The 24141-nt window shown below is 38.6% G+C and overlaps 1 protein-coding gene and 1 pseudogene across 1 annotated transcript; one reads left to right on the forward strand and one right to left on the reverse strand.

The window, feature by feature from the left end:
* The first annotated feature begins 1072 nt into the window (after positions 1-1072).
* On the forward strand, positions 1073-12020 carry LOC132344534 (RNA-binding motif protein, X chromosome-like). Its single transcript, XM_059884222.1, has 8 exons — positions 1073-1212; positions 1735-1841; positions 4125-4299; positions 5957-6103; positions 7265-7376; positions 8556-8678; positions 8755-8843; positions 9464-12020. Exons 1-8 carry the CDS (start codon positions 1104-1106, stop codon positions 9766-9768), a joined length of 1167 nt encoding a protein of 388 aa, XP_059740205.1. The 5' UTR covers positions 1073-1103; the 3' UTR covers positions 9769-12020.
* Positions 12021-19235: 7215 nt separating this feature from the next.
* LOC132344566 (etoposide-induced protein 2.4 homolog) lies at positions 19236-20188 on the reverse strand (annotated as a pseudogene).
* Positions 20189-24141: the final 3953 nt, after the last annotated feature.

Raw genomic sequence — 24141 nt, forward strand, 5'->3', positions numbered from 1 at the left:
TCGTGCAGAATGTTGCTCTGGTGTGTAATTCGCCTTTTCTCCGTTGGCTTGGGGCTGCTAGTTGTGCGGAATGCTGCTTTGGTGGGTAACGCGACTTTTCTCCCTCCACTTGGGGCTGCTAGTTGGGCTGAATGTTACTCTAGTGTGTAATTTGGCTTTTTTTTTTTTTTTTTTTTTCCTCCTTGCCTTGGGGCTGCTAGGGCACCGGACTATTGCTTTGGTGTTTAACCTGGCTTTTCTCCCTTGGCTTGGGGCTGCTAGTTGTGGGGGCTGTTGCTTTGGTGCCTAATCCAGCTTTTCTCTCTTGGCTTCTGGCTACTAGTCATGGGATATTGCTTTGGTGTATAACTCAGATTTTCTCCCTTGCCTTGAGTCTGCTAATTGCGCATCTGGATGTAACAGCCCAGGCTCCATTTTGTTTCACGTGCACTCTTTTTTTTTTTAAACAGTTTTTCTCTGAGATAGTGACAGTAGTTGAAAAACTTAACCAGTATACCGAACCATTTTACTTATATGACTTAAAACTAAAGTTTTCAAATGTTGAACTGTTGATTAACTTAACGAAAATGGTCAAATTTTAATGTTCATAAAAGTTAACATTATTTTGTCTGGAGCTATGATTCTTAGTTTACCAAAATAAGTAACCACAGGTTAAATTTTCCTCAGCAAAGTATTTTATTCTCTTGTGGCTTTTATGACTTAGTATTGTAGAAGTTTTTAAATTTAAGTGTATTTTACAGATTATTTGTTGTGTAATCAATATAAACGTGAGAAAATGGGGAAATTTGAAAATGTGTTTAGTGTATTTTATGTACATTTTATAAAACTTAGATACTGTATTTAGGTTTTAATGAGTGAATTCTTTAAACACTGCAGCTCAAAACAGTTTTCCAGCAGCCTTCTAATGTAATTTAAACTTACAGGTTTTTGTTATCTGTAAAAAAACAGCATTCATTAGGTCAGGGCTTGTTTTCCTTTTTGCGTTACAAGCTTCCTTGTATTTTAAGTAAACATTTTTAAAAGTTCAGTTCTTTTTAAATGATATTGGAACATTTTGGCTCATAATTTGTTCTTTGGTATATTTTTTGCCACCTAACAGTAAAATGATGGAAGCAGATCGGCCTGGAAAACTGTTAATAGGAGGCCTCAGTGCTGAAACAACGGAGGAGTCTCTTGAAGCTGAATTTGGGAAATATGGTCACATTGTGGAAGGTAACTCTAGAATCGGATATGACTGAGTGACTGAACTGAATCGAACTCTAGAATCAACATACGTAACTCTTTAAAGCAAATGTCTACTTGATATATATCCATGGACAACTATGAGTAGTTTCAGGTTTTTGTTTTTTTAATTGGGCAAGTACTTGGCAGTCAGTGAAAGGGTCTCCTCTTACTGAAAAGGGAAGAAAACAGTGCCTTTAAAATGTACTAGTGGTCCTGGGATGTGAAAGAGAATAAGACATGGTAATAGTAGAATTATTGAGATTTACTGTTCATTTTTAGAATACTAGGAATAATATATAAAAATCAAGTTATGTGATATTTTTATATCATGTATAAAACGATATATAGATTTTTGTTTTTAAGTAACTTTCAAAAGTTTGTACTGTGTTGATAACATTCAAGTATGTTAAAGGGTCTTATGAGAAATTGTCAAAGGAGTGATAATTTTGAAAATAGTAAAGTTCAATTTTATGTGACATTTTAAATTTAAAAGATTTACGTGTATTACAGTTCTCTTGATAAAGGATCGGAACACAAACAAGTCGAGAGGCTTTGCTTTCATTACTTTTGAGAGCCCCGCAGATGCAAAGGATGCTGCCAAAGAAATGAATGGAAAGGTAAGTCTTAATAATGTATGTTCTTCATTTAACACTATTGATAGATTTCTTTTGGAGAAGGCAATGGCACCCCACTCCAGTACTCTTGCCTGGAAAATCCCATGGGCGGAGGAGCCTGGTGGGCTGCAGTCCATGGGGTTGCAGAGTTTGACACGACTGAGTGACTTCACTTGCACTTTTCACTTTCATGCGCTGGAGAAGGAAATGGCAACCCACTCCAGCGTTCTTGCCTGGAGAACCCCAGGGACAGGGGAGCCTGGTGGGCTGCCGTCTATGGGGTCGCACAGAGTCGGACACGACTGAAGTGACTTAGCAGCAGCAGCATAGATTTCTTTATTGTTACAGTAGTATAATGCTTTGTAAGGCTTCACTCCTTTTTGTCACATAAATACTAGTTCCTCTGGTTGGGAAGAGATTGAAGTTAATACCAGCATTAACAAAACAGATTAAATCTGTCTTCTATTAACATTCAGGTGTAAATACAAATAGGTTTTAACCTTCAGCACTCTCCCCGTATTTCATACTGTATTTTAAGTCTTGGCATTTTCTATTTAAGTCACTCTTCAGTGTATCAGTGTTAGGAATAAAAATTTGTCCCGTAGAAGCTGAACTTTTTTAAAAAACTGGAGAATTGCTTTACAGTATTGTGTTGGTTTCTGCCGTGTATCAGCATGAATTAGCCATAAGCATACAAATGTTATCTCCCTCCCACTTCCCTCCCCATCCCATTTCTTTAGCTAGCTATGGAGCACTGTGTTTGCTCCAGGATGTGCCCCGTCTGTGGATTGTTACATTAAATAAAAAGGAAGTCTGTATCTCCCCCATTTTATATTGTGGGTAATAGGCTTTTGTACTCATGATATCCTGTTGTTAAATTATCTCTGGAACTTCTACATTCCCTTAGTGCAAATACATTAATTCCCTATTATCTACAGTTATGGTTCTAGTATATTTCACACATGTGACACATGTTGACCCTTGTCCTTTAATTTTTCAGATATGGTAGTACCTAAAAGTTAAGTTTGACTCAGCTTTGGGTCACAGAGATAAATTTTCCTTGAGAATACTTGATGGTAACTAATTCCTCTTTTTTTTTTTTTTTTATTTGTTCTAGTTGTCAAGCACTGGAACATGTAATCTGAAATTACACTTGAGTAATTTTTATTCAATAGGTGTTATATTGCGAGGCATTGATTGAATTTAGTTAGCTGGTTAATGGTTGTGGATGAGACAAAATATTTATTTTCTTAAGCACTGGCGTTCTGGGTGAAGGGAAAAAACGTACAAATAGAAACATTAATTTTACACGCAGAAATGTTAAGGAAAATAAAGTAGTAATTTTGGTGGAGCTCATCGGGTGGTGAATACTGTTTTTTTCAGTATATCTAGGAATATTTGCTAAATCCTGAGTTGGGAAAGAGACACTGCATGAATTTGTGGAAAATATTTTGAACCAAGATATAGAAAATGAGACCCTAAGATGAGGGGAAAATGGCTTTTGAGGATGATTGTATTGATCTAGAGGCCATTTCAGCCAGAAGTCCTGGTGGAAATTTAGGATTTAAAATTGTTTTCCAAAAATAATGTGAAATAACAAGAGTGTATATAGTATGATTCCTATTAGGTTTTCAAAACTCCTTTTGGTCTCTGTAAAATATTAAGGCAGATATTGGAAGATTAAATTTAAGCATTTCTGAAAAATACGAAGTAGCATTACGGTCAGTAACCCCCTGGGAACAGAAAATAAAACAGTTGTATAAGGCAAGAAATGTTAATGGCCAAATAAAGGTTCTATTTTTAAAAAAAGAAAAATGAAGAAAATTATTAGAACTAGAGTAAATACAGAGCAGCAGTTATATTGAGAAAATTTATGTTTGTGTCTAATAGAACAAATGCTAAAATATAATTATGATAGGAACAATTATTTTGAATAAGTAATAGGCATACTTTTACATACCCTTGGGAAGCTGAAATTTTAAATGGAAAATTTACTAAAATGAAGCATGTTATAGAAAATAAAAATGTGTGCTTTTTCATGGTAAAGGAGAGATACTCATCATTTAATACCAGAGAACCGTTCAGGAAGTTCTAATAGTAAATACATACGCTTTGTGTTGGATGACTTAGGAAAGGCAATTGCCAATTAAGTCTTGTTCATCATATTGAAGAGCACAGTCATTTCAGGAAAAAAATGTTTGCTTTGGGGAAAAATACTGATTTAATTCATTGCAATAATAAGTTAAAATTTATGTAACATTACTGATGTTGTACTTAATCTTATAGTTTTTGGATGGAAAAACAATTAAAGTAGAACAAGCCAATAAACCATCTTTTGAAAGTGGTGGTAGACAGAAACTGCAACCCCCTGCAAGAAACAGGGGCCATCCAAGAAATCTGAGATGGGAAAGAGGAGGATCTGGTGGAGCAAGAGGGCGTATGTCTCATGGAGGAAACTTTGGTAATGTATTAAAATACAAGGACGCCATAGCACTGAAAAACTGTTAAGTTTGAACATCTAGTAAATCTCAATGTCTATTGCATTGTTAATGAGAAGAATAATCTACAAGAATATATTAAATGAGAAAATTACCATTATTGATAATCAGAATTATTTCTAAGTTGTAAAGAATTGTTGTAGTTATAAAATTACTTATGTGCAAAAAAAGTTCATCATCTTACAGGGAAATGGCTTAAATTTTATTCTTTTTTTTTACCATTGTTATCGATGCCTCTTTAACAGTTTTTCTACACAATTCATTGCTGTTGATCATACATTAGAATTTTCCAATTTTGGCAAATAACTTTATTTAAACTATTAAAAAGACATGTATATACTCTCAGAGTAGTCCTACTGTATTGTAAAAAGTACTGGAGAACTTTGAAGATTACATAACAGATAACACAGTTCAGGGGTGAACATTGTGTATTTTTGGACTGACCTTGTAGTATTTGTCTTGAGCATGTATGTGCAGACAACTCTATGCAATTCTCCACTGTCATTTTGATATGGTGCTTTTGTTCCTGGGTTCTGTTGTAATAAAATTTGCATTTTGGAAAAGTTGTCTTTGATACAGATGTAAAAGCCTCTGTTTTGTATGTATAATTACATATATGTACATACATATGCATGTTTGTGTGTGTTAGAGAACAGTGAGTTACTGCAAATGGTATTATGAAATATTTTCAAAGAAGTTTTTACTTGGTAAGAAAGAAGGGAGGCACTTTCCATTCATAAACTTCCATATATCTAACAAACTTTGTCTCCTCTACTAACAATAACCAATCTTGAAAAATAAAACATTTCACTTCTGTTTTTGACAACCAGATGTGTGATTTTTTAGAAAATATTTTTAAAAGTTCTGTTACAGGGTGTGTTCATTATAAGATCACACAGTTCTGTTATTTTCTCAGGAGATGAGAAAAGTTTACTAGCTCATATTCTGCAAAGTGTACTCTCCCAAGTGTAACTGGAATATATCTGTAAACATTTTTCTAGTTAGATAAAAAGATTTCATTACTTACCATGCATTCTTAAATACTATTAGAGTTGAACAGAACATAGCCTTTTCCTTGAAAAATTAACAGTAAAGGTTGATCCTTGAACAAAGCAGATCTGTGTGGATTCACTTAAAAGCAGGGTTTTTTGTTTTTACTCCAAGTAAATATGTACTAGGTTACTAAATGATCCAAGGTTGTTGGAGAAGTTGCATTTTTTCCTATAAAAGGAGTTTTTTATACTTTTAGGTGCATATTTTTTTTATTGTTTTGACATAACACCTATTGTGTTACATTTTTAAAAGCTTTTTTGACACCAGAATTGTATGAATTATTTTCCTCCCAGTGTGTTTAAAATTTTATTTTATCCTGGTTTTTCTCCACCTCCTCTATTCTCTTCAGACTACTATCACAGCAGTGGTTCTTTAATCATTTCATAAATTTTTCAAACTGACTGAATTGTACTAACTGATGTATCACATGAGGAAATAGTTTTATTGGTTTAGACAAATACAAATGCTGAAGGCAATGGTAGTTCTTTATTAAAGATCTATAAACAGTAAGCAAAACTTAAACTTTAAGAATGTTTACTCTACCTAAAAAATTGCATTGAAATACAGGTGATAATGGATATAGTCTCAACACGAGCTCTTCAAGAGGACCCTATCCAGTTAAAAAAGGACCATCTTCAAGATGTCAAGGTCCTTCTCCTAAAAGATCTGCTCCTTCTGTTCAAGGGCGAAGCAGTAGTGGAATGAGAGGACGAGGTAAACGTTATATAATATAGAGACTATTGTTTCTGAGTAGTTAGTAAACGTGAGCTATTTAAAAATCAATCCTTAACTTTAAGAAGCAAAATGAAAAGAGAATTACATGGACATGTTTGTTGATCACTAGTTGATTTGTGGATGAAAAATAATTCTTTAGCATCTAATTATAGATGTGTGGTAGGTGATTAACATAGAAGTGGGGAAGACATTTCTTTTAAATCTATGCTTGCTAGAGAATTCCTTGGGTTTTTTTTTTTTTTTTTTTTTTGAAGTTGCTAACATTTGCTGCTTAGTAGGATTTTTCACGTGGTTTCAAGATCAAGTATTTTCATGAAAACTAATATCCCATGAGTCAGCGATTTGGAATGTAGAGTAGTTTAGCTATGTTATATTGGCTACCTGGTTCATGTAATTATAAACAGTAACTGAAACTTGTCATATTAACTGTAGTTTGGATTCTTAACATATTTTTACATTGTTTGCTCTTGATACAGCTAAAAACTTTGAATCATTATCAAATTGTCATTTTTATGTATAGAATATTAATGAAGCTAAGTGTATTATGGTATTGATTTCAAAATACAAAAGAAGCTTAGAAACCTAAAGTTTCATTAGATTATTAGCCTAGTGAGCAAACAAAACAAGAGAAGTCTGACCACCAGGAATTAGTAAGAATTAGCACAAGAAGTGAGTATTATTTACAGTAAATAGTTTTCCTGTTTTGGAAGAGGTAGCATTTTTCAAATGAGCCCTTTATTGCTAATAAGTAGTTGAACTCAATAGTACTATCATTTGGAAAGGTCAGTAATTCAGGTTGCAGTTTATGTTAAATTTATCAACATTAGGAAAAAATCAAGTACTTTGTGATTGAACCTGTGAAAATAGTTTCAAAAAAATAATTAGACTTTACTCAAAGTTTGAGAGATTCTATTACTTGTAATTTAAAGATTATCCAAAATGTACAGGGAGCAGAAGATGTCAGGAAATAAAATGTTCAGAAATTACATTTATAAAGCAAGCTAAATGTGCATGAATCGGATTTTATAAGTATTTTTTTTCAATTGTTTTGGAGAGAGGAGACACACCAGTCTTTCGAATTTTTCTTTGAAATATTACTCTCAATTCTGAGATACTTATGTGAGCATTTTTAAATTAAAGGTCCAGTATTGCGGAGAGAAAATTACAGAGGAGGTCCTCGTAGACAGCCAGTGTCTTCTCGGAGAGATAACTATGTGTCACCAAGAGATTATGGTTATGCTACTAAAGACAGGTAAAGAAAAATAAAATACATGAATTTTTAAGTCATAGTTAATTTTGTTGAGGTAAAATGTATCTAACAAAATTTTAAAAGTGAACAGTTCAGTAGCATTTAAACTACTCAGAATTCTGCAACCGCTATCTCTGTTCAGTTCCAAAACATTTCATCACCCCAAAACAAAATCTATAAGCAGTTGCTCCCATTTTTATCCCCCCGTGTCCCTAGGAGACACCCACCTACGTCATGTGTCTGTAAATTTACCTAATCCTGAATATATCATACGTTCACTGTAGCCTGCCAGGCCCCACTGCCCATGGAGTTCTCCAGGCCAGAATACTGTAGTGGGTAGCCATTCCATTCTCCAGAGGATCTTCCTGAGGGATTGGACCCTGGTCTTCCATATTGCAGTCAGATGCTTTACCAACTGAGCCACATGGAAGCCTTAACAATATGTGACCTTTAATATGTGGCTTTTCCATTAGTGTGAGTGTTTTCAAAGATAATCCTTGCTGAAGCATGAATCAGTACTTCAGTTTTTGAGTGGGGGTTAAACTACCATTATATGTATAGTTAACATTGTTTGTTTATCCATCTTTATGGTTAAAGCGTACAAACATTGGAGTACCTGCTTTCAATTCAGAGTGTAAACTCTGAATTGGAATTCCTGGGTCATACAGTATTTTCAGTATTTTAAGGAACCATTCATCTTCTCCATAACTGCACTGGTGGTGCAGTGCTAAGAGCCCACCTGCCAATGCAAGAGACTCAGATTCAATCCCAAGGTGGGGAAGATACCCTGGATGAGAAAACAGCAATTTACTCCATATTCTTGCTTGAAAAATCCCATCAATAGAGGGGCCTGGTGGGCTACAGTCCACAAGGTCACTAAGAGTCTGACACAGCTTTCTATTTACTGTGCACACACAGGATTTCTGCATGCTCACCAACACCTGATGCTTTATATTAGGGTTAGCCTGTCTACTAGGTGCAGAGTAGGTGTCTCATTCAGATTGAAAAACTTTTTTTCTTCCTAAAAAAATAATGATGTTAAGCAGTGTTTTACATTCTTGTTCATCATTATATATCTTCCTTGAAGAAAAGTATATTGAGATCCTCTGAATTTAAAACTTTTTTTGTCTGTATGAATTCAGTATGAATTCTTTTCATTTATTTTTGTTTGTTTGTTTTAAGTTACTCAGGCAGAGATCCAAGTTCGCGAGACACCAAGAATTATGCTCCACCATCTAGAGACTATGCATACCATGATTACGGCCATTCAAGTTCTTGGGATGATCATTCCTCTAGAGGACATAGGTACTATAAACAATTCTGTTTCTAATCAAATAACTTATGGAAATTTTTTCTTTAACATTAATTCTCTTAAATTTAGTGATCATGATGGCTATGGTGGAAGCCGTGATAGAGATTATTCTGAACATCGAAGTGGAGGCTCTTACAGGGATTCATATAGGAGTTATGGTAAGAGTACAGTTACAACTCAGAAAGGACAGAATTAGAATTGACATGCTAGATCTACATCATTTACTCAAGTTTACTTCTAATTTCTCAGGGGAAAAAAAAAGTAATTTCTACCTAATTGATTGGTTTGAATTAGTTTTGATCAGTCATTTAAAATGATATGAAGGGTAATTTGGCAGCTTACATTTTTTAATCACAAAAATTACTGTAACATTTTTAAAAACAAAAGTGCTATTAAGAGTATGAAGCATAGGAACATTATGAAGTTCAAAATTTTAGTCTTTTCCAAAAAATTAATATTTACTTTAAACTGCTGCTGAGTCATTTCAGTCACGTCCGACTCTGTGCAACCCCATAGATGGCAGCCCACCAGGCTCCCCTGTCCCTGGGATTCTCCAGGCAAGAACACTGGAGTGGGTTGCCATTGCCTTCTCAACCACTGGAGCTAAAAAATACTGCTCTTTTTAAATAAATGTGAAAGCCCCTTCACCATGGCTACTAGTTCATATCTTCACCACAGAGGCAGATAAAGGCTAGCCTTTGAAAGATTTAGTACTTTATAGTCATGTTATAGTAGTAATGGGAAAATTTTATAATTTTATCAATTATTAATTTCACAGGGGGCTCCCACGGTGCTGTATCAGGAAGAGGTCCACCTCTGAGTTACGGCAGAGGTCGTCACTATGACGATTATAGCAGTACAAGAGATAGAAATGGAGGAGGGCAGAAAAGTTACTCATGCAGCCGAAGTGATACATACTTAAGTGGTCGTGACCGTGGTGGAAGACAAGAACAAGGATTTCCATCCTCCAAGGATAGGGTGTACCCTGCTCCTCATGAGTCATACAGTAGCTCAGGTTATGAGGCTTCCAGGGGAGGTCATGGGGGAAACCGATCTGAAAGAGTAGGCCGAAACAGATACTAAAAATAATACTCACATACCATGTTTTGTTGGCATGGGAAAATTTTGTGTGAGTTTCTGTTTTAATTCATACTTGAGTACTGCTGAAGAAAAAGCATTGGCTTTGGAGGGAAGAGCTGTAAACTTTACCCTCCATGAATTTTCAGATAAATTGAAAAATAGAATCATTCAGATAAGTTGAAAAATAGAGTTATTCAAAGTAATTTCATAGTTGTCTGCTAATTGAAAAATAGAAGTTAAAAATTTTTAATTTAATGTCTAAATTTTCAGAGTGTGTTTTGCGAAATGCCACTGTTTATTTTACTGGTGCGTTAAACAAGCATAAAAACACTTGTTTGGAGGGTGAATTGTGCTGTTTGCTTAAAGTTTCCCTTTGTGTCTTTGCACATGAATGCATTCAGAATTAAGCAATACGGTATTTCTCCATTGCAAGCTGTACCTGCTTTCTATTTAGGTTAACAAATATTACATGCTATTTTTGAAAGCAGTGTATAAAAGGTTTGACAAGTCTCTAAAAAACCTGAAAGGGATGTTTGCGTCCTTACTGAAATGTTGTGTCCAACTGTTTAAAACAATAGTATAAATCAGAAGAAAATTTAGATATATGACTAAAATGTTTAAGTCTAAAGTTAAGTATCAATTTTCTTAGCCATTCAAGTGGCTAATGACAAAAGTGCCATGATTAAAAAGAAAACAATTTGTACCTAAGTTGAGATTGAACTAGTTAAGTATTCTGAGTATGTATCTTAATGAAAGTAAATAGTTCTAGATTTGTTGGAAAGGCAGTGTTTTAAGTAATGATGATTTTAACTTCATTTTGGAGTACTTGATCTAACCCAAAAGTATAGGCTTATCTATAAGGAAAGTTAAGGGTTTTTATAGGTAGATTTAGGTATCAATAATAATACATCAACTTTTTGTTAAGAAACAAGTATAAGAGCTGCAGGACAAATGGAATTGGCAAAATTAGTGGAGAGATTTGCAATTTCCTTTTAAAGTAACAGCAAATTAGGGGAAATTTACTTTTTAAAGGTTCAATTAACAATATTTGAGGCAAACTCAGAAGACAGATTAAGAAATTTCTTAGGATTGTTCCAAATGTTAGAAGTCAAAGGCATAGTTGAATACATTTTCAAGACAAAGGATAGTGCATAAAAGTGACATTGATATTTACATGAAGTTCAAGGCAACACTGTCCAGGTAAGCAGGAACAAAGTAAGCAGTAAGTTACTGATCCTAGTACAAAGCTGAGAAAGAACAGGATATTTTTTAAGTAGTTAGATTGGTAACTTCTGAAATTGCAACCAGATCTCAAACGGCTATTTTGATGCTAGACATTATGAAAGCATAACTTTCATTTAGTTGTGCTGTAGTGTTTGTGAGGACTGAATAAGAATATAAACTTCCTAGCATAATTTCTAATTATTTCCTATGAATCCATTATGATAGTGTCTGTATTACCTACCCTGGAAACTTTGAGCAACAGAAAGATCCTTGACAGGATATCTTGTTATAATAGTGACAACATTCGTGAGTATATGAGAATGGCAACCTAGAAAATAATTTCTCCCAAACATTGCTATAAAGATTCTGTTTTTGAGCATGTTAAAGAGTAAACTCTGAAAATTATAACCAAAGTTAAAGGCCTGTCCTGTTAAAGTGTTCATTCGACAAAAATGAATTTGTTGTCTGTAGTACAGAGAATAAAAAGTAAATTTCAACTATAACTAAATTTCTCTACAGTTTATGTGTAATGAGTTACTGTTTTTAAAATCAGTTTGACCTGAAGGTTCCTGTAGTTGGCTTAATTTGAAAATGGCAATTAACCCAGAAATGTAAAATTCCCTGTTGAAAATGCTCCTGATGTAAGAAATGTTGTACCTTTCTGTTGACCCTAGCCATTAAACTGGTTTTTAGTAATAAAGAATATCAAGTTGCTTTAGAAACAGTGTTAAAAAACCTGCACAACGAAGTATTCTTCTTCTGTATGTTGATATAGAACTCTGTATCCCAGGCTTTGCTGTGTATGCTGAATATAAAGGCATAATTTGTTTAGTGTTTAGTAACTATGAATTTTAAATCATCTAAAAGTGGGAAAAAGTCCTTGAAACTGTCTTGACTTAAAGGGGTTATCTTCTTGTATGTTGCTTGTTTTTATTTGATGTTTTTGTGTTAGAGAAAACTTTCCATTTGTGATTTTTCATTAGTTCTGTATGTATTGTAAACTTTTAGTACTTTGTGTTAGGAATTTTTATCTTGAAATTAAAGTGTTACATAGCTTTCTAAAAGTGTTAGTTTGGCTTTTTATACCTACTCTATTATTTTTTTTTCTTACTGTGATATATGATAGAATTATTTTCATTTCTTAGTGAAACACCAATTTTTCCAGTAAAAACTAGCATAAAAGTTAAAAAGTATGCACATCTTTTTCTCAGCTCTTGTTTCTACTTCTCTTAATGAAATTTTCTGCTATGTATTGCCATGTAGCACATTACTTCGGAAGTACCTCTATTATTGTTCAATTTTATCTTTTATTTTTCTGGCTGTTTCCTTTATATAGTTCCATAAGCCATTGGAGTTTTGACTGACATTGCTTTACATTTATCAATGAATTAGGGCAAAAGTGACTTTAATGTTTTAGAATTTCCCGCCCATCTTTCATTATATTCAGACTCTATTTAGAACCTGACAGATTCTCACTAAAGGCCCTTATTACATCAGTTGTTAATGACATTTTCCTGTTTACTTGTGTTTGGTTTTGCTGGATTTTTTTCGGTGGCAGATTCTTTAAGAGTTAGCCACCTGGAAGCCCTGTTAGCTGCATTCCTAAAGTAATGTTTAATGCTTAGGTTTTGAATGAAATTTTATGTGTATTGCAATTAATAAATGGGTGTTCTTTTTGTTTAAAGTTCTTTAATTTAAGTGATATTTTATTAAAAATAACTTACAGTATTCAATTTCCTGCATAAGCTGGCCATCATTTAAGGACACACTTTTATTATTTGGTCTGTATCCCTGTTTTCTTCTTCCACTCCGAGGAATTAAACTTTCAGTTCAGCTCAGTCGCTGAGTCATGTTCCACTCTGCAATCCTATGGACTGCAGCACACCAGGCTTTCCTATCTATCACCCACTCCCAGAGCTTGCTCAAACTCATATCCATCAAGTCACTGATGGCATCCTACCATCTCTTCCTCTGTTGTCCCCTTCTCCTGCCCTCAGTATTTCCTAGCATCAGGGTCTTTTCAGTTGAGTCAGCTCTTCACATCAGGTGGCCGAAGTATTGGAGTTTCAAGTTCATCATCAGTCCTTCCAGTGAACACCCAGGACTGATGTGGTTTAGGATGGACTGGTTGGATGTCCTTGCAGTCCAAGGGACTCTCAAGAGTCTTCTCCAACACCATAGCTCAAAAGCATCAATTCTTTGGCACTCAGCCTTCTTTATGGTCTTACTCTCACATCCATACATGACTACTGGAAAAGTAACTTTGACTAGATGGACCTTTGTCAACAAAGTAATGTCCCTTCTTTTTAGTATGCTGTCCATCATACCTATCTATCATATGCTGTTTATCATATCTTTCCTTCCAAAGAGCAACTGTCTTTTAATTTCATGGATACAGTCACCATCTGCAGTTGTTTTTGGAGCCCAAGAAAGTAAAGCTTGTCACTGTTTGCATATTTTCCTCATCTATTTGCCATGAAGCTTGTGGGACCAGATGCCATGATCTTCGCTTTTTGAATGTTGAATGTTAGGCCAGCTTTTTCACTCTCCTCTTTCATGTTCATTATGAGGCTCTTGAATTCCTCTTTGCTTTCTGCCATAAGGGTGGTGTCATCTGAGATTATTGATACTTCTCTCAGTAATCTTTTGACTCCAGCTTATCTGACATTTCATATGATGTACTCAGTATATAAATTAAGCAGAATGACAGTATACAGCCTTGACATACTCCTTTCCTGATTTGGAACCAGTCTGTTCCTTGTCCAGTCCTAACTGTTAACTTCTTTTTTTTTTTTTAAACTTTACAACATTGTATTAGTTTTGCCAAATATCGAGATGAATCCGCTACAGGTATACATGTGTTCTCCATCCTGAACCTTCCTCCCTCCTCCCTCCCCATACCATCCCTCTGGGTCATCCCAGTGCGCCAGCCCCAAGCATCCAGTATCGTGCATCGAACCTGGACTTGCGACTTGTTTCATTCGTGATATTATACATGTTTCAATGCCATTCTCCCATATCTTCCCACCTTCTCCCTCTCCCACAGAGTCCATAAGACTGTTCTATACATCACTGTTTCTTTCTTTCTTTTTTTTTTTTTAATTTTATTTTATTTTTAAACTTTACATAATTGTATTAGTTTTGCCAAACACAGGGTTATTGTTACCATCTTTCTAAATTCCATATATATGCATTAGTATACTGTATTGGTGTTTTTCTTTCTGGCTTACTTCACTCTGTATAATAGGCTCCAGTTTCATCCACCTCATTAGAACTGATTCAAATGTATTCTTTTTCATGGCTGAGTAATACTCCGTTAAACTTTGAATTGTTGTAATTTCTGCTAAGTTGTTAAAGATACTTTTGCTTTTACCTCTAAAGATACTCTCAATTTGGTGACTTCTAAGGTAAATCAGTCTCTCCTATTAATGAAAAAAAAAGTTTCCTACTAGTTGTTAAGCTATATTTGTTCCTTCTTCATGAATAAATAATCTTGTTCCCAGTGAGTTTAAGGTTCTTGCCTTATTGCAAAGAGAATTTCAAGATAGGAAGTTAAGTAAAATGAGTGTTTTAGTTAAGCAAGGGTTTGTCCTTAGAGGGAGAATAGGCAGATAGGTGAGGAGGTGCTACTCAGCACTTCTTTGGTAAACCAGCTATGAAGGGCATACAAACCAAAAGGGGGAAGGATTTTGGAGGTCCTTTCCCTGATTTTCATCCCAGCTCCAGTCTCCTGAGGGGAGGAGGGACCATTGTCTTTATTTAGCTTAAATCAGAAGTGTCATGGTGTTGATGCATGATCTAGTATTTCTTTTTTGCAAGGCTAACCTTTTTGTAATGAAAGCAAAATAAGCAATATGTTACATGTGAATATTGGAGAAGGAAATGGCAACCCACTCCAGTATTCTTGCCTGGAGAATCCCAGGGACAGGGGAGCCTGGTGGGCTGCAGTCCATGGGGTCACGAAGAGTCAGACACAACTGAGCGACTTCACCTCACTTTCACTTGACATGTGAATGAGATTCCTTCCATTCCCCACATTTCTTTGCTGGCTTTGGGACACTTATCATTGAAAACGTGTGAATTCCTGTCAGTCTGGACATTCCTGCTTTTGTCTACCTGTGGACCCCTGCTGTTTACAGGACGAATAATTTCCTGCCACATGGCCGCTGTCTCCATTTCTGTTCTCATAGCTATCTGCCTGTTGTAACAACTAAAACCTCCTTAGTTTTACTGTCATTTAATTGCATGGTTCAGTTCAGTTTAGTCGCTCAGTCATGTCGGACTCTGCGACCCCATGAATTGCAGCAGGCCACACCTCCCTGTCCATCACCAGCTCCCGGGGTTCACCCAAACCCACATCCACTGAGTCCGTGATGCAATCCAGCCATCTCATCCTCTATTGTCCCCTTTTCCTCCTGCCCCCAATCCCTCCCAGCATCAGAGTCTTTTCCAATGAGTCAAGTCGTCGCATGAGGTGGCCAAAGTACTGGAGTTTAAGCTTCACCATCATTCCTTCCAAAGAACACCCAGGACTGGTTGGATCTCCTTGCAGTCCACGGGACTCTCAAGAGTCTTCTCCAACACCACAGTTCAAAAGCATCAATTCTTGGGGGCTCAGTTTTTTCACAGTCCAGTTCTCACATCCATACAAGACTACTGGAAAACCTCAGCACTGGCCACGGGACTGGAGAAGGTCAGTTTTCTTTCCAATCCCAAAGAAAGGCAATGCCAAGGAATGCTCAAACTACCACACAATGGCACTCATCTCACATGCTAAAAAGTAACTACATGGTAGTCACTGAAAAATGCATTTATGCCACAAAACAGAATTTTAGCTATACAACTTAACATTTAATTTTGTTCATGAGTAAGTAAGACTCAGATTTCTGTCAACTACAAAGATGCACAACTTGAAAATTACAGGTTGTATTTGTAACAAAATCAGGACTGCAGTGCAGGAGACAGCACCTCAGATAGCTCTGAGAGACTGCTCCAAAGAGGTGGGTCAGGAGAGATCAATATGTTATATTTTGGTAACGGGGAGAGTGAAAGTGTTAATTGTTCAGGCATGTCAGACTCTGTGACTCCATAGACTGTAACCTGCAGTTTCTCTGTCCATGGAATTCTCTGGAGTGGCTTACCATTTCCTGACCCAGGGGATCTTCCTGACCCAGGGATCAAATCCAGGTCTCTTGCATTGCAAGCAGTGAGCCACCAGGGAAGCCCCTGGTGAAGGGGAGTTCAATACAATTAAATATTCAGTTTACAAAAGATTTTCCGGTAGTCAAAGAGCTGATGTCACTACCAAGGGATTTAATGCTTTTCTAATCATGAGATGCAGGGATTGGGATCATGAAATCAGTTCCTGAAAATGACCAACTATCTAAAACCTGTCTGACTAGATTGCCTGGAGCACAGAATGCCTCAGTCCACACTGGACTCTCAAGGGGTGTTGATAGTTGGCAGCTGCTATTCGGTGGAGGAAAACCTTACACGACACATCCAAGTGTGCAGTCAACTCTAAGAGCACCTAGCCTTTAGGGCCCAAGTGAAAGCCCTAGAGAGCCTGGGACACAAGTCACGGCAAGTCTCCAGAGGATGACCATCCATCCAGTCAACGAAGACTATCTCTGCACTCCACTCGAGGACAGGTTAGAGCTAAAGCCAGCCCTGGTCCTGAAGCACTGGCAGGAAATATTAGGCCCTGGGGGACCCTGTCCTAAACTTTTCTTGTCTTTAACTTCTTTGCAATGCCTTACGGAAACTTCTGAATGTGGGTAAATGCCATGCAGTCCCTAGAATGAGCCCAGTCTAAGGTCCCGAAAACCATGCCCCAGTATGCCATCTCACACCCGCTGTAGAGTTATCACACCATAGTTTCTGCTTTGTTTTGTTTTGAACTAGGGCTGGGAAAGACAGGTACCAGCCTGCCGGAGCCCCACGGATTCTTGGACGTTTACAGATTCAGAGAGTAAGAAGACCTGTTTCCAGTGTCTCCTGGGCTGCTTGTTCAGAAAGCACCCAGAGACGGCCAAGCCTTGCCTTCTAGCGCTGTAGATGCGTCTCTGTAGAAGGGGCAAAGCTGGGGTGTACATGCTCAAATGCAAAAGCTGGCCCTGGGCAGGAGATCTCATGCAGGGCACCGTGAAGAGGACATCCATAAAACCTGTGAACTTTACCCTTTGCCCTCAAAAGAGGTGCTGCTTCAGGGAGAAAAGTTGTAGAGTGAGAACTTCATGTGGGACAGAACGTCATGTGGGACATCACCCTCAGGCATGCCCACGGTGGAGCCCTTCTATCTGGGATGAGAGGACAACAGTGGGGGGACAGACGAACTCTGCCTACTCCATTTGTGCCAGTCTGTCTTTTGCTCAATCCAGAGGTGGACGCGATTCCAGAAAGCAGTCATCTACTTCAGAAGGACCACCCTAAGTGCTGACCAGTCCTTCAGTGAGCTCCATATGCTCCAGGTGTTCCCACTGGCCCTTGGCCCACACAGTAGTGGCAAAGCCCTAGATGAAGGACAGCTCCCTTGTGGTTGAAAACATTCTGTGCTGAGCCGTCCCGCAAGGAAGAGAAACGGTCACCACAGGGCTGGTGAGAAAAATGTTTTTCCTACAGCTTGGCCTGGCAGAGGGCCTTGGGCAAAGGCCTTAAGCCTTCCTGGAAAAAGGGATATTGACCCCTGAGCTGCAGCAGCAGCAGCAGCAGCAGCAGCAGCAGCAGCAGCAGTAGCAGCATGGGACACAGAGCACATGGCTGCGTAGGCTCGCCCTAACAGCCTCTTTCCCCTCACTTCTGCCCCTGGACACGCTGTACCAAAGCTGAGTTCCTGGAAAAAATAACAGAGTTCACATGAGCTCTAACATCTACGATGGGATCTGTTTTCCTTTATCTGATTCCTTGCATTTTCTCTTTTCCCCTGGTCACTTTTGCCAGAAACTAATATCCTCACTGCCTTCCCACCCCTCACTTTCTCCCTAGGCCACAGCCCTCCTCCATATACCTTATACACGATCCCCTAAGATGTTACCTGGAACCCCAGCTCTGGGAAGCGGACTCTCAGCAAAGCTGACCGTGCACTCATATACACACTCATACACATGTGGCCTTCGAGGTTCATAGCGAGTTCAATGTTAAGGCTTTTCCCTTGTTCTGTACTCTTATTCAAGTGTCTGATGATAGGCAACAGAGAGGATACCCGGGCCACCACCTTCCAACAGAATTGCGTTCCACTGTTTCAATCTCTGGCCCTTGTTCACCAGACCCTTTCCACGAACATCCACATTTCCCTTGTAAAACTGCCAGACCCACAGTCAATGGGCCCCTCGTCTTCCTTCTCCATCCTCCCCAACCCCCACCCCACGGGAAGAACTGCACCCCCTGACACAACCCCAACATATGACTTAGCCCCCTCTACGAATCTCCACGGACTGGTAATTCCCACGCGGTGGACTGACTCTCCTACATGCAGCTGAAGTGTTTGTCCTGAGGACCTGCCCAAACAATACGCGCCCACATGCAGCTGATGCTTTTTATTTTTCCTTTGCAATTAATTCAGGTTTACTGGTGTCTCACTCTCGATCCACTTCAGCACCAGACCACTCTTCACTACTTTCCCGTCCAAGAGAACTATGCTGGCCATTGGTCTTCACGTGAAGCAGCTTCTTCGGTTTTCTATTTTAGGTGAAGGGGGGCACACCATCGTAAGTGTCTCAAAAGCTGGGGGGAGGGGGTTCCTTGCAAAACAGAGAGAGACAGAGATATGTACACTTACCCTCCCCGAAAACACTAAAGACAGCTTGATTCTTTCAAGTCAGTTCCCAGGGGGGCGTGTCTGTGAACGTTTACATGCCCTAGAAGCACATAGTAAAAAACGGGTATCCCAGTCTTCAGCGTAGAACTATTTACAATAGCTAGGACGTGGAAGCAGCCTATGTGTCCATCAGCAGATGAAGGGATAAGGAAGTTGGAGTACACATACACAGCGGTGTCTTACACAGCTCTAACACGGAACGCATCCATGTCAGTTCTAATGAGATGGAATGAACGTGGAGCCTGCTATACTGCGTGAAGTAAGTCAGAAAGAGAAAGACAAACACTGTCCGTTAACACAAATATATGGAGTTGAGGACCTTGTAGGTGGTGCTGGGCAGCAAAGAAGAAACAGACATATAAAGAACAGACTTTGGCCTCAGTGGGAGATGGTGACGGTGGGTTAATGTGAGAAAGTAGCCCAAAAAGGTTTACATTAGCTTATGCAAAACAGATGACCAGTGCGAGTTTGACAGGTGGAGCAAGGCAACCAAAAGAAAGAGGATAGAGAAGAGGCAGCCACAATGCAGGAGAGTGCATTGCCATCTTACAATGGAAATCCAGGGGTAAACCAAATCCAAAGTAGTAAGGGCAGTTTCTTTCTATGTTGATACTGCTGGGGCATTCCAGTTCCTTTATTGAACCAATGATTTTCAAAGCAATACCAACGATTTTCAAAGCAACATAATGGGTACGGAAGTGAATAGAGAAGGGATGTATGCAGGAGACTAAGCAACTGGCCAAAATGAATGGTAAAGAGGCTGACAAACATACCCTGGAGGAGGAAGAGAGACTGCAGTGAAAGGCTAAAGAGCATGTCAGCAGTTACTCTGCTGTTAGCGAATGGGTGAGGTTCCCTCCTTGACCTCTCAAATGCCAGGTCAGCTAAATCCTGGAACCAAATCATGTTCACAACATTGATGAGAATGAAGTGGGGGAGCACAAAGAGAGATCACTGAGCTGAAGAACTTCAGCTATGACCAAAAATCTCCATGTAGAGATGGATTACCAATAATATGGGCCACTACTGACTGAAGCACAGGACTGAAAAGTCCATAAAACAAGAGGAGACTGAATCAGAAAACTCCAGCATCACAAGTGCAGCAGTGAAAAGTTCTCCCAACAACATTTGGCTCACTTTCCTGCTTCCTCTCTGTGCTCTGGGCTTCCCCCTGAGCCAGGATACTGCTTGCCCTTTTTTGATGCTACTCCTCCCTCTTTTGTTGAATTTGAGCATCCAACTTTGAGACGGTACAAATTCCCAAGACAGAGTCTGATTTCCCTGGCAAGGTCCTGCAGAAAGGTTGTGACATTCAGCCATCACTTCACTGTCCAAACTATCAACTACAGAAAGGAGAGAAAGAGGTTTCCCCAAATATTTCATCATGAAGGACTCAGTAGCTTCTCTATCTTGGCTCTGGCTCCAGCTGCAACCCTTATCCACCACTGGCCTCTGGCTCCTTTGAGCTACTCCACTCCTGGCCACCAGTTCCTACCCAGGCATTCCCAGGGCAGGGGACACTGTGTCTGCACTGCAGTGTACATTTTTGTATCACAATAAATGGCTGATTTATTCTGATAAGTGTACAGAAAGTGACAAATCACTGTCATGTGTATGAATCATTTTTTAAATCACTGGAGCATGTTCTCATGGCAGCGATCATAATGCTTTATTTCCAGTAATGCTTTTCAAATGTGTACTCTCATTGGTTAATGTAGTAATTCTTTATTTGAACTGATTATCATCTGATTATTAGTTGACTGTAACTGCTTACGTGTTTTAATTTTTGTAACATTAGTTACTGCAATATCAGTAAAATCCATCAATGGCATTTACTTTCCAAAAGAGATATGAAAACAAAGGGCCCATTTTACCTGGTGAAATGAAAAAAGGTAACTAATACTAATAGAGCCATAGGAAAACTTTCAAGTAAGAATATAGTAATATAGACATATTCTATTAGAATGGTTCTGTAGTAAGACATTAATACTAATAGACTGGTAAGCATTACATTAAAAACGATTTTCTAAACTATATCTTATACAAATATATTAAGGTGTGTTTACCTTTGGTGCATGATTTCACTGCTGAGTTGTTCACCTACATGTTCTTGACTGCTTAGTTGTCTCTGACTCTTTGCAACTCCATGGCCTGTAACCTGCCAGGCTCCTCTGTCCATGGACTTCTCTGGGCAAGAATACTGGAGAGGGTTGACATTTCCTTCTTCAGGGGATCATTCTGAGCCAGGGATCAAACTCAGGTCTTCTGTATTGGAGGAAGATTCTTTTCCACTGAGTCATCACAGAAGCTCCATTTACCTACAGTATGTTTGCTCAGTCTTGTCCCATTCTTTGAGACCCCATGGACTGGGGCTCGCCAGTGCCCCAGTGCTCTTCTGTCCGTAGGCTTCTTAAGGCAAGAATACCAAAATGGGTTGCCATTTCCTTCTCCATGGATTTACCTAAAGAAGATATATTAGAAAGATCAATCACTACTTTAGAAGAACCAGTCAACACTATATTACTTATTTATAATGGCTTACTAAGAAATTCTAAGTATTTTTGTAAACGGGGAAATATAAAGATTAGTAGACATCAGTATTAAAATAAGACATAAGCACTGAAAATGGAGCTATAGTATTGCTTTATAAGAATAGTAAAATTTAATATACTTACATATATATGTATATAAGTATATTAAATTTCATATATGTATAAATATTTATGTACATATGTGCATATTGGAGAAGGCAGTGGCACCCCACTCCAGTACTCTTGCCTGGAAAATCCCATATACAGAGGAGCCTGGTAGGCTGCAGTCCATGGGGTCGCTAACAGTCGGACACGACTGAGTGACTTCCCTTTCAATTTTCACTTTTCACTTTCACGCATTGGAGAAGGAAATGGCAACCCATTCCAGTGTTCTTGCCTGGAGAATCCCAGGGATGGCAGAGCCTGGTGGGCTGCCCTCTATGGAGTCGCAGAGAGTCAGACACGACTGAAGCGACTATGTGTATATATGTATGTATGTGTATATATATATATATACATATATATATATATATATATATAATGGCTATATAAACTAGATAAATTCTAAAGAAACCCTTGGAAAATAAGTTTTAGTTCTCTCCTTCGTTAAGTGTATTTTCTTCTATTAGATATGATTTTACATGTTAATTCCTAGAAGGAAGAATTTTATATAGGGAAAAATAATCTGTCAGCAGAGTTCTTTCAGGTATAGACATGCATTAGCTGAGGTGACAGAAATTGCAGAGTTTGTCCTTAGTGGATCTCTTCATTTTGTTACTTTTGGGATTTTTAGTGAAAAACATTACCTTTATTTGCTTAATGAGAAAATTCCAAATATGTTTACTTCAAAGACACTAAGGCTTTTAACTCCTAAATGGTTTAAATATTTTCATTATTTATCCTTTTCTTTTGTATTAAGAAAAAGGGAAATCACACAATTAAAGAATATGCCACTCAAGAGTGGTCATATTGGTGACATATGAGACGGCAATAAATTATGAAAACATGTGATGGTAGAAGTTCTCTTTTGTATTTTATAGTGATTAAGTTAACCCGACTGGTAAACCTAGTAGAATATTTTGCTCTTTTTATTTTTGGTTTATTTTTTTTTTTTTTTAGACTTTCCCTCAAAGGTCTCCATTTACCCCTCCTCCACCTCTGTATTTTCTTCCTGCCCTACTTTCTCTGCGGCTCATCTCGCGATACATCCAGGTTCCTTACGCTCGTCTCCTCGTGCCGTACATCCGGTTCTTTATGCGCTTGACGGAAGAGGCAGGGCTGCGTTCAAAATTAGTTTAGCTAGCAGTCGACTCAGGGGCTTTGGTGGTGTGTGTTCGGAAGACCGAGACAAAAAAAAAAGTAAAGAATTGGGCATTTTAAGATCAAAAAACAGATTTATACCTTATGAGAACATGTTTATAGGTATAGTGTCAGTTTTTACTGGAGAAAAATGGTAACTCAGACTGACTTTTCCTGTCAGGTTTTTTCCCGTAAGACCTAATAGCTGAGTGTATGTATATATATGTGTGTGTGTGTGTGTGTGTACATTATCTTGAAAAGTCTTATTAGTTTATTTCTTGAAAAATATCTTTAATTTTTATTCCTTGGAGAATCAGTGCCTGAAGTAGCAATGGAAAGCCAGTGAAGTTTGAGGGTTCTTTTGTCTGAATGGAGGGCTTGGGGATGCGATGGACGAGGTGGGGGCGGAGCGGGGGTGGGATGAAGAAGGGGGTTTGAAATGTCTGGATGTTGGCTGTGGGAGGATATACTGGGCGTATACTCCTACCCTGGGACTGAGAAAGCTGTTTTTGCTTTGTAACTTTTCTTTGATGTATAAGGCTGGATCTTTCTCCACAAGCTTATGGCTACTAGGGCGGGATGTTGGTTGCTTTCGGTGTGTAATTCATTTTTTCCCTGTTGGTTTGGGGCTGCTAGTCGTGTGCAGTGTTGCCTTGGTGTGCAGTTCGGCTTTTTTCCGTTGGTTTGGGGCTGCTAGTCATGTGGAATGTTGCGTTGGTTTCTCGCAAAATGTGGCTTTGGTGTGTAATGCGGCTTTTTTGCTGTCCACTTGGGGCCGCTGCTTCAGTCGTCTCTGACTCTGTGCGACCCTATAGACCGCAGCCCACCAGGCTCCCCCGTCCCTGGGATTCTCCAGGCACGAATACTGGAGTGGGTTGCCATTTCTTTCTCCAGTTGGGACCGCTAGTCATGCAGAATGTTGCTTTGGTGTGTAATGCATTTTTTCCCCCGTTGGCTGGTGCCTGTTAGAGGCGCGGAATGCTTCTTTGGTGTGTAATGCGAAATTTCTCCCTCCGCTAGGGTCTTCTAGTTGTGCAGAATGTTGCTCTGGTGTGTAGTTTGGCTTTTTTCCGTTGGCTTGGGGCTGCTAGTTGTGCAGAATGCTACTTTGGTGGGTAACGCGGCTTTTCTCCCTCCACTTGGGGCTGCTAGTTGGGCTGAATGTTGCTCTAGTGTGTAATTTGGCTTTTTTGTTTGTTTGTTTGTTTGTTTCCCTTGCCTTGGGGCTGCTAGTTTACCGGACTGTTGCTTTGGTGTGTAAACCGGCTTTTCTCCCTTGGCTTGGGGCTGCTAGTTGCGGGGGCTTAGTCGTGCAGAATGTTGCTCTGGTGTGTAATTCGCCTTTTCTCCGTTGGCTTGGGGCTGCTAGTTGTGCGGAATGCTGCTTTGGTGGGTAACGCGACTTTTCTCCCTCCACTTGGGGCTGCTAGTTGGGCTGAATGTTACTCTAGTGTGTAATTTGGCTTTTTTTTTTTTTTTTTTCCTCCTTGCCTTGGGGCTGCTAGG

Source organism: Bos taurus, chromosome Y (genome assembly GCF_002263795.3).
Source record: "Bos taurus isolate L1 Dominette 01449 registration number 42190680 breed Hereford chromosome Y, ARS-UCD2.0, whole genome shotgun sequence".
Classification (NCBI taxonomy): Eukaryota; Metazoa; Chordata; class Mammalia; order Artiodactyla; family Bovidae; genus Bos; species Bos taurus.

What these genes read in the sequence shown, in the direction of transcription:
- LOC132344534 (XM_059884222.1), top strand. Translation starts at nt 1,104, where the DNA reads ATGATGGAAGCAGATCGGCCTGGAAAACTGTTAATAGGAGGCCTCAGT. An exon ending in TAGTGGAATGAGAGGACGAG is followed by an intron (nt 6,104 to 7,264) that starts GTAAACGTTATA and finishes TTTAAATTAAAG; the next exon opens with GTCCAGTATTGCGGAGAGAA. An exon ending in GGTTATGCTACTAAAGACAG is followed by an intron (nt 7,377 to 8,555) that starts GTAAAGAAAAAT and finishes GTTTGTTTTAAG; the next exon opens with TTACTCAGGCAGAGATCCAA.